The 10,789-nt window shown below is 46.5% G+C and overlaps 1 protein-coding gene across 1 annotated transcript in view; it reads left to right on the forward strand.

The window, feature by feature from the left end:
* Positions 1-3,311, forward strand: part of PHF21A (PHD finger protein 21A) — a gene marked incomplete at its 5' end in the record, with an annotated part of 26,218 nt that extends 22,907 nt beyond the window's left edge. The window contains 1 exon segment of the mRNA XM_029083542.1: positions 1,690-3,311. Within this exon segment, the coding sequence (XP_028939375.1) occupies positions 1,690-1,944 (255 nt within the window).
* Positions 3,312-10,789: the final 7,478 nt, after the last annotated feature.

Consider the following 10,789-nt stretch of genomic DNA (forward strand, 5'->3'; position numbering starts at 1 on the left):
GTCACTTATACATGATCCATGCTCAGCATATACTGTAGACATACAGTGACCTATAATATCAGCAGGGGACAAACATGACCCAGAGCATTATTGTCTGTGGGCAGTAGATTAAGTCAAATTCTCCAGTGGCTCACTTAAATAAGAATGGTTGGGCCTCTGTCTGTAATTAGCGTTACAGTCTTGGTGCACTTTCCAGACCTTCCTAATACAAAAGTGACCGTTTACCCATGACTGGCTCTTGGGCTCCTGACATCTTGCCTTGGCAGTCGGCAGCTGGACACTGTGCCTGCCTTTGGATAATATTAATTGGACAATGTCATACTCCTAACCAGAAACTGTAGTTTCCACCTTAGGTTATCACAGTAATTGGAGCATACATATTAATTTACTCTCTCTTCTCACCTTAAGATGCAAATCAGGCTCTCGAGTTGCTTGTTGTAAAGTTTGAGCCCTAGTCAGTATCACAGAATGAAAAATACTGCAGGCTCTTAGGTGACAGCATCTGTAAGGCTGGATACATAAGGACAGACTTTTCAAATACAGATGCACTTTCTGATCTGCCTGTCTTTACCTGTTGGAACAAAAGTAAGTGTCCCATGTTTAAAGACCCCCACATGCTGATGATACAAGGAACACAATTGTGAGCAAACGGGTGGTGAGAGGTGCTGGTTAGCAGTTCTGGAGGCTGTCATCTGCTGGTTAGTGGTAGCTGGGCATAACCTGAGCAGCACTAGAGCACTAACACTGTTTCTCAGTGATGTACCCAGGCAGATGCAAGCCCTTAACATGAGGGATTGACAGTAGGTAAGGAGAATGGTTTATTTTCTATGATTGGAACTGTCCAAAAAAGAGCCATCAGATCTAAATTTTGTGGTGGTGTTATGATGCCACGAGCTGCGTGTGAAAACACACAGTAAAGCTGAAACCAACAGTGTCTGGAGATCAGTGTGGGTAAAAGGTTTAAAAAATGTACATCTTCATGTAAGAACCTGAATGTTACAGACATAGTCTCCACCTTTTTGAGAGTTTCAGGTATAGATATAAGCAGTTTTTCACCCCTGAAACATCATTTGTGCACTTTCTTTAACTCTTAACTGATGAGCTAGCTAGGTTTCTAGCACTTCTAAGAGAAAGTAAGTGGCTACAAAATAAGATTTTCAAGTGAAGAAGGTCTTGTTTTTCTTTTCAAGTGCCCCTTTATTTATTGAGAGGAGGAAGTGATGTTCCTGCTAAAATGTATGTGAAAGCAAAGGCTGTATCCCATTAGCAGCGTGCACACACGCTGTCAGCACTCAGCTGCAGTAGGATGCCTGAGTTTGCAGATCTGAGCTAAAGAAATTTCAGCAATGCAATACTAACAGAAAAATAATAAGAACAGATAGTTGGAAGTTTCAGAAGGAACACAAAAGGATGGAGCTGTCTGTCTGGATTTGCAAAGCACCTTGGGATGAAAGGGGGCCATACCAGGTGACAGCTACGTACTGGCAATTTAATTCCTCAGCCTGCAAATACCAATTCTCCTGTGAACACAGCCCTGAGATTCTTTTTCTTCTAGGGTGGGAAAGTGAAACTGTAGCTGCAGTCTTTTCTGTGTACTTCCATTGAGATCTGTGCATATCATATTCCTTCTCTTAACCTCCTTTCATTCATAAGCTTGATCTTATTACTGCTTTTCTGTTTTTGCTGCAGAAATGCATGGAAATGAAGAACACCATCCTTGCAAAACAGAAGGAGATGCACAGCTCCTTGGAGAAGGTAAAACAGCTGATCCGCCTCATCCAAGGCATCGACCTTTCGAAACCCATAAACTCTGAGGTCAATTCAGTAGCCATCTCCAACGGCATGGACTCCACTAACAATACTAATGCTGCCACCTCCACCTTAGCCCCTTCCCCTTCCCAGAGCTGCATGGTGAACTGTAACAAGGGCGATGAGACTAAATAACACAGTGAAGTTAAGAAGGAGCCAAGGGAGGTGGCGGCGAGGAGGAAAAGCAAAACAATAAAACTCTAGAAAAGCAAAAACGGATTTCTTCTGGAAAGTGCAGAATTCTTTAGTTCTTTGGTTCCAGAGAGAGCGTGAAGATGCTTGTGCCAGGCGGCACCGGAGTTTGCCAATTGATCCTTCTTATTCTGTGTGTACATGCAAAGTTTGGATCATGTTACATGAATAGTGCCAGCTGGGGGTTCTTTGCCAGCACCATGCCAAGTGAAATAATATATTTACTCTCTCTATATTTTACACCAGTGTGTGCCTGCAGCAGCCGCCACAGCCACTATAGGTTTGTTTTATTTTTGTTTTGGGGTGAGGAGCAGGGATGAGGGGGGAGAGCAGGTTTCAAATCCTTATTTGCAGAACAGTTTGTTTAGCTAGGGGAAAACAAAAACAAGTCCAAAGAGCCTGTGGGCTTTTCCTGTTTCTAAACTCTCAGTACTATTAAACCAAAAAAAAAAACAAAAACAAAAACAAAACAGAAATATAAATTATCAAATCCCAGTGCCCAGAAGGGACAAGTCTATCAAATAAGCAGTATTTACTATTGTTTAGACAGGAGATGTACAAAAGGAAAGGAGATGGACTTTTCACTGAGTAACCAGCACATGTACAGGCTGAGAGGATCTACTGTCCCAACAGCTTTGGGTTAATTCTGTTTCTTCACATTAAACAACAGACATGCTTTGCAGAATTGGTTTGGGTCCTCACACTCATCCAGAAAGCCTGTGTTGGGAATGGGAAAATGGAGGGCCAGAATCCAGGGTCAGCTTGGAGCATTGGACGGAGGTGTCCCAAGAGAAAATGTGCATCGATTACTTGAAAACGAGATTCCAACCCTTTTCTATATTTATAAACAACAAAGGTATCTTGAACAAAGTAGCACATGACCCAGATGTGTGAACTGAACAGAGAAATGTCCTTTTCTTTCACTTCCTTTCTCTTCTTTTGGTAACAAGAACTAAATAAGGAATAGAAAAGCTGTTTTTCAGGCTGACAGTCTAATTAAAGAGGTAGATGGGACCTTGCATGGTATAGATTAGAAGTAATAGTGTCAGTGAGATACAGTGAGTCTTTGTGAGTCCTTGTGTCATCGTTTTGGGCACTGTTTTTTTATGCAAGGGCAAAATCTTTGTATCTGGGGGAAAAAAAAAATACAACTTTTTTAAATTAAAAAGGAAAATAAAAGATATTGAGGTCTTCCTAGTGTTACTTAAAATAAGATCAAGGTAAGAAACATTGTAAAAAAAAATTACAAAAGTGCTATTTGTTTCCTAAACAAGTGATTTCTATTAAAAAGGTGTCAGAACTGGAGAAAACGCTGTGTACTTAGAATTTTTTAACACAGACTTTGCTTATTTATGATGACATTCTGCTGTGTTTGTGTTTTAAAATCCAATGGGACAGTTTCCATAGATTATACCGTAAATGCTACTGGCTAAACTCGAAAGAAAATCAAATCCTACAGTGCTGGATCTCACCCCAGCTGGGGGATCTGCCAGGCTTGTCTCTGCTGTTACCCTATCTCCTCCGTTCTGTCACGTGTTTGTGAGCCAGGGAAAAGCAGTTGGCAGCACACTTGTTTCAGGCTTTTATAGTTTCTAGATATGGACTGATTAGAGCTTGAGAATGAAAGACAGGGAGTTGGTTGGACTGAAATCACCTCCTGTTATATCCTCTCATTTAAGCAGTTCATTGCTTACGCATCATCTTTTCACTCTGGATAGCAAAGCTTGCCTTGTGCTTCCTGGTACGGTGGGATCTGGCTCAGTTTAGAGCACTGGATCTAGTCACTGAGGGTTGTGTCCCACAGCTGCCTATTTTCACTACTGCATGTAAACACTTGGGCCAGCCCCGTTTCCACTGGAAGTACTGGGAAAACTCCCTTTGCTTCCAGCGGGAGCAGAGTTGAGCCACTAGTCACACGATGTGAGGCAGAGTCCCTGGTGTGGTGCCCTTGAGAGGGAGCGGTGGGTGGCAAGGCAGAGCTGCTCAGCTGTTTCTAGTGGGAGAGAGAAAAGCTTTGGATTTCAGGGATGCAGATCTGAGTGAGAAGAAGTGAATACTTCAGACACTACATAGCCTGAGAGAGTCTCTTTGCTGCCACAGCCAAGTGTGCTTCTGCAGGGTTCTCGGGAGTTGTTTTCTTCCCTCTCCTTTAGGTTGCCCTTCTGCCCTTTAAGGACTTTTGTTCCTTCTGTAGGAGTGTGCACTATTTTCAGCTCTGAGCTCAGAATTGATATCCCGAGTTCTCACATTTGTCTGTAGTCGGGAAAGTGACTCTTAGGTGCACTTCTCAGCTGAACCTGTGATAACCTTGACTCTGTCTTTTGATGTTCGAGTTCTGCTCTGGAACTAGCGGAGCTGGAAGGATCTGTTAGCACGAGTGGCAGGGAGACAGCTAGGCAGACAACGTCAAAATTGATCAAACTAAAAATGTCCTTGTGTCAAGCCAGTTACCAGTGGGGGTCGTTGCCATAGGGCAGCACTGGGCCAGCAACCCATAGCATTTAAATGACAGACTCTGTATTTCAAGGAATGAAGAGAAAAAACCAAACTGAACATCAGCCTTCTTTCTTTAGCATGTGAGCCAGCAGCTAAGGAGCAGGTACTCAGGAGAAACTGCCTTTTTGGCCACATTGTTCTCTAGCTGGTCACTTGGGTAATTCTTAACATCACCTTCTGAAGCATTGAGTACGTTCCTGGTAAGAGGCAGTCTCTAGGGACAGGTGTACTGAGTCTTCATGGCTCTCCTGTTCTTCTTCCTCGTGTTATCTTCCGAGCTCTCTCGGAAGCACTGCACTATTTGTGGGTAGGAAGCTACGCCTGAAGACTTGATAGTCCTTCTGTTTTCTTTGCCAGTTCACCCACGAGGGGATGGAAATGAAATTTCACCGGTAGCCGTATTTAAATGTGAGCGCAGTTAACCCACCAGGAGATGTGAGATCGGCTGTTACTGCTTTTCTGAGGCATCTGCTTGCCTCCAGAATCCATGTAGAGAAGTATAGACTTTTATGTCCCTTTTGTTACAGCACTTGTGTTCCAGACTGTAAAAGGATGCCTTTAGTTAATCATTACCTGGCAGAGAAATGATCTTAACTTAGACTTCTTGATGCTGTCAGATAGTTTTCTCCCTCTCTTGCTGATCCTGTCTGGATCCTTTCCCTCCTGGCTCTGCAGCGGTATCTGTCAATAGGCAAGGAGCATTCCCAGGGCTGCACTCACACTGGCAATGATGCTGCTACATTGACACAAGTAAATTGGGGTTATCTCTGCCCAATTAGCAACCATAGGGTGGAAGGGGAATTGGTATTTGCTAAATACAAAGGAAAATGTCTTTTTTTCTGGCTGCTCTGAGGTTCCAGTCAAGGGAGAAATTTAAACTCTTTGACAGCTTAAAGCTCAAGCTTGTCTTCTGGGTTTGGATTGGGGTTTTTTTTTTCCCTCACATAATATTTGAGAGAGAGTGACTTTGTACTAAAACTTCTGCTCTTTGGGAAGCTGTTATAATGACTCAAGTTTTGTATTTCCAAACCACCATCAAGATATTAACTAATTCTTATGTCATTGCTTGTCATTGGTGGGAAATAAGTGGCTTTTAAATCTCTGTTATGAAGGAAGAGATGAGACCACAGAGGAAACTCGTATCAGAGACAGTCCTGGCTCTCAGCCCAGTGCTAAGGGCTTTGAGAAGTCAACCCTGCTTCTTTGCTCAGAAATAGAGGAAGTTTTGCAGAAGTCGCTTTTTCCCTTCTCCTTGCAATCCAAACAGCTGGAAAGGTGGGTTGTGGTCAGAGTGGGAACGTGAGCCTGTGACCTGGCTGGAAGAATTAGTGTTGTCATGAGTATTCTCATTATCTTTGTTGGTTTTAGCGCTGTACAAAACACGCTCATAGAATCACAGAGTGGTTTGGGTTGGAAGGCACCTTAAAGCTCATCCAGTTCCAACCCCCCTGCCATCAGCAGGGACACCTTCCACTAGACCAGGTTGCTCAAAGCCTCATCCAACCTGGCCTTCAACACTGCCAGGGAGGGGGCATCCACAACTTCCTTGGGCAACCTGGGCCAGTGTCTCACCACCCTCACAGTGAAGAACTTCTTCCTAATATCTAATCTAAACCTCCCCTCTTTCAGTTTAAACCCATTTCCCCTTGTTTTGTCATTGCTCAAGGCAACACTTGTGCCAGGTAGGGTGAGTAGCACAGGTGATGCTTTGAGGGCATCGCTACCCAGGAGTTACCATGTTGGTAGGATGAACTAATGGTTTGCATGAGCAAAATCAGGGCTTTGCTCTTTCTTGCAAGCAAGTTTTCTGTCAGTGGGGATATGAATTAAAAGCCGCTAACTTAGAAATTAAAAGAGGTGATAATTTTATGGGCAGATCTGTTGGTTTTGTTGTTGGGAGGAAAAACAATATTGTATTTTATCCTTCCTAGCTGACCAGGCTTAAGAAAGCAAATCTGTATTCCAGCTGTCTAGATATATGAACCCTAATTCTGACCTCCTTGGCTTCAAATCATCTTCTTCCCCGTACTGTTGCAGAGACAGCCCTGAAAAGCAGCTCGATCAGCATTCAGGAGAACCCAGAGTGAAATCTCCTTCTTAGCCCCACCAAGCTGTGGCAGCCCCACGATAGAGGGAGTAAACATTTCCTTCCCGTGTGGATACAATGGAAAATGTTAGTGAATTTGCAGTGCACATGGTTCTTTTTTCTTTTTCTTTTTTTTTTTTTCCCCAGCTGGGTCGCACTCTGCCCTCTTTGCTTCTGGAGCACTCATGGTGAAGACATGTTTTTAATGAAACATGTTTTTAAAATCTCATATTCAGATGTCAAACCAAAATTCACCCTTTTTTTTCCTTGAGGGCCTCTCTCAGTGAGCTGCTCAGATAGATAACCACTGAAATACCGATATTACACACTTCTTTGTGGACCACGCCCCTGTGGGCAGAATTTGTTGTGTCTTTTCAGAACTGTTTTCACCCATCTTCACCTCCATTTGTCCTCCCTTGGGATTCTGAAGATCCAGGGCAAGTTCAGCCTTGCTGGGTTACTGCAGAGAGTTTTCTGACGAGTGTGTAGAAACTCTTCAGAAGCGTCAGGAACCTGGAGAAAGAGGAAGATGTTTTGTCGTGCAGCTAATTCATTTGGCGCTTTGGCTTTGCCTGGCCAACAAACTACCTCAGCAAAGGCCGTTCCCAAGCACCACATGGATTCTGTAGTTTCTGGCTTTCCATTCAGAAGGCAAAAGGTCTCCAAAGAACCCTTCCAACAGCCAGCTAGGTACCGGCCTCTGAGGGCGTGCGAGCGAGCCTCGCAGCAACACGCTGTTGGATCCTTGTTTTCAGTGGTCAGACCTGAGAGCCAGGGAAAGCCCTGAAAATCAGGTGGGATCAGGAAAAACACAAGAGCTGCAGACATCTTTGTCTCCAGGTTATTGCCATCTTACTCACATCCTTCTTTTAAGCCTCAGTCCTGTTTGTAACACCTACAGAATGGAATGTAATACTTGAAAAATAATGACTCTCTCTGTCCTTTAGCTCCTGTTTCCCCCATGTTTATCTTTTATCTGGGACGAGAACTTTCTGCATCATTGTGTCTTGTATAGGCTGAGCACATAGTTGAAACTTGCCAATAAAGAGAATTATTTATACCATGCACTGGTAAGCTTGGTAATTATAGACCCATGAAAAGACAAAACACCTCTCCTAGAGGTTAATTTAAGATGTGGGCTTGTTTCAGAAAACCAAGACCTTACCTGTGTGAGGGTCTGTATCACTGAAGTACCTGAGTAGTGGATGGGAAAGAGGCTCACCAGGAGCATCGGCGCTGTGAAAATCACTGCGCTGCGCCCGAGCCTGTTGCATGAGAATGGTCGGACCAGGGCTTCCCATCTCCCCTGGGCAGAGCTGGGTGCTGCAGGGACAAAGGAACGGACAGAAGCCTCTTTTGAGAAGCAAGGGCAGTGAGAAGGGGTACAGGGCTGGAGATGGGAAAGGAGGAAGAGAAGCAGGAGGAGCAAAAGAAGATTACTTGGGGTAAAGCAGCAGAGAGAAGAAACAAAGAGAAGAGAAGGAGGGAAGGTGAGGGTAGGAAAAATCCAGGGCTCTGTTGTGAGGAGACAGATATTCCTGCAGTTACAGAGTTTGAAACTACCATGGAAAGACTAGAACAAAAAGGGTCTCTCTCCTGCCTCGATTTCTGACTTGGGTCGATCTGTATCCAAAGGGACCAAGTGAGGGGGGAGAAAAACGCTTCTCAGCTGCAGGTGAGGAAGGAAGTGGGCACTAAGTCATCCCGATGCTGGGCTTCTGCAGACGACTCATCCCATCCTGCTCAGAGCCTTGTTGGACTTCTGTGCTGTGATGTGGGACAAGGCAGATCAAGCAGACCTTGGGGCAGCCAGAGCTTGCTCTAATCTGGGCTGAATTAATTAAAAATTTCCCTGGCTAGAAGTATTCCTGGGACCAGGCAAAGCTTCAGCTCAACTGTGTGGTTGCACCGTCCTGATTTAAGCGTCACAATCAGCTTAGTTGAAACCAGGGTCAGCTTCCAGAGGTCCTGAGTGAGCAGAGATGATGCTGGGCGGGAGTCAGGTACTTCCCGGCCATCTCCTGGAGTATCTGTGCAAGGTTCCTGCTGCCTGGGCCATCACATCTGGCAGTTGTGTACCAAAGCCCCTCTGTGCAGCAATGCCTCCCTCTTCTCTTAGCATCTGGTTTATTTAGGGACACGTGTAACAAGGCAGCTCACCAGAGCAGCTAGCTGGGGCATGTGGCAAGTTTAACGTCACCCTTGAGGCGCAGAGCCTGGAGAGCCGTGCTGAGGGCTCTGTCAAGGCTACATGAAGCAGCAGCCCCTGGGGCACCTCCTGGGAGAAGGGCTGTCCCAGCTCTGGTGTGTTAGCAGGGTAGTGAGCTCTTGGTGTCTGTTCTTCTTCACTCTGTAGTATCCAAGCAGGTGTCAAATGCTTCAGAGAAACTCAGCGCAGTCCACATCTAGGAAGGAAGAAGTACTTAGGGGCACGTTTACTATCAGGAGCGCCTGGGGAACTCAAAAGCCTTGTAAGCTTGGCTCTGTCTGTCCTGGGTGGAGAGGTGGCACAGAAAGGCAGGAGCAGCGAGCAGTGTTGATCTGCTGACACCCAGCAGGCTTCACCACCTGCAGAATTTGCATCTTTTTTTTCTTTTTCCTAAATTTCCATTGGCAAATGTAGACCCCAACCCATTCCTTTTTGTCACCTGCCGCCTTTTATCTCTGTTGTTGGAAAAGAAATGAAGCGTTGTTGCCTCTGAGCTTCGAGAAAACCCTTTTCTTAATGAGGAACCAGAGCAGCCCTGGGGTTGTAGCTGAGGCAGCAGCTTACACAGGTGCAGCCCTGGCAGAACCCAACTCCCAGGGCTGTCTTCAGTGGCCACCCCTTCATTTTGGATCCCCAGCGCTGAGGGTTGGGACTCGTTATCCAGATCTATCAGGCAGGGCATGCCAAAAATGAGGGGAGGAGGGCACTTCATTTAAAAGAGAAAGGAAGAATCCCTCTGTGCCTCGTGTTCCCCTCCGGAAAGCGGGTACCGGCAGTTCTGGCACCACCAGAGCTGTTTTTTGTGGGCTGCAGGCGCTGCTGGAAGAAGAGGTTCAGTTGTGCTGGGCGCTGGGTGCGGCAGGAGGCTGCGTGTTTCTGCTCGTTCTGGGCTAACGTGGAATTTCTAATCATAGTCTCCTACGTTTCTTTAATTATCCCTGGCATCAAAACAATGCTTGACTCTAGAGCCAGGAGTAGCATCTCACCCGTCAGCTCTCCCTTCCAGAAGGTACGTTGTCTCTGAGTCACTCCTGATGCCATCTGTGACAGGCAGCCAAGACCCTCCTTACGGAGGATTTTTGCTGCCACAGAGACCCCTGAGGCTTGGACAGCTTCCCGGCAGCCCCACACAACCAGAGCCAACTGGGGGTCGTGCCCCATGGGCTGCTTCAAGTACAGCTGCAGGGCCCCCCCCTGCACCCTCTGACACTGGCTGAGGTGTCTTGGCCACCTCTCAGAGTCCCACAGAAGCAAAACACGGGTTGCTGTTGCAAACTCCATTAAGCAAAGATCATAGAATCACAGAATGGTTTGGGTTGGAAGGGACCTTTAAAGCTCATCCAGTTCCAACCCCCCTGCCAGGAGCAGGGACATCTTCAACCAGATCAGGTTGCTCAGAGCCCCGTCCAACATGACCTTGAATGTTTCCAGGGATGGGAAGCAAGCTTCCAAGATGAAGCAAGGTAAGCAGGAGGAGATGGCTAGGATGGCAAGTGCCAACCTGTTCAAGCTTCTGCGGTGGAAGGAAACAACTTCACTGTGTCAACAGCAGCGGAGCCCATGGTGGGGAGAACGGTGGTGAGCTGCTGCCTGCCCGGGGGGTCTGGTGCAGCAGCGGGGTGCCTTCCCACACGGTGTTTTGTCTTTTGGGGACTGACTGGCTCTCATCTGCAAACACTCACCGTGTCGCCCTCAGCTGAGGGCAGGTGGGTTGTGAAGGCAGCTCTGCTTGTGTAGAGAAAATAAATACTCAGGCCTCGATCACAGCTTCATGTTCCTGTGATTGTGCCGGCAGCATCTCACAGAACCCCTGATGCCACCACCCCACCTACGTGCCGTGCTTCATCCTGTCCCCCCACAGCGTTCAACCCAAGGCCAAGCTGTAAAGCAGGAGTCCTGACTTGGGGACAGGATGCTGAAGGGTGCCGTGTCCAAGCCCAGGTCCCTCCCCAGCCTGCCTGACTTTCTCCAGGTGCTTTTGGTGAACAGCCCCCAGT

This window comes from Antrostomus carolinensis, unplaced genomic scaffold (genome assembly GCF_000700745.2).
Source record: "Antrostomus carolinensis isolate BGI_N321 unplaced genomic scaffold, ASM70074v2 scaffold35510, whole genome shotgun sequence".
In the NCBI taxonomy this organism is placed as follows: domain Eukaryota; kingdom Metazoa; phylum Chordata; class Aves; order Caprimulgiformes; family Caprimulgidae; genus Antrostomus; species Antrostomus carolinensis.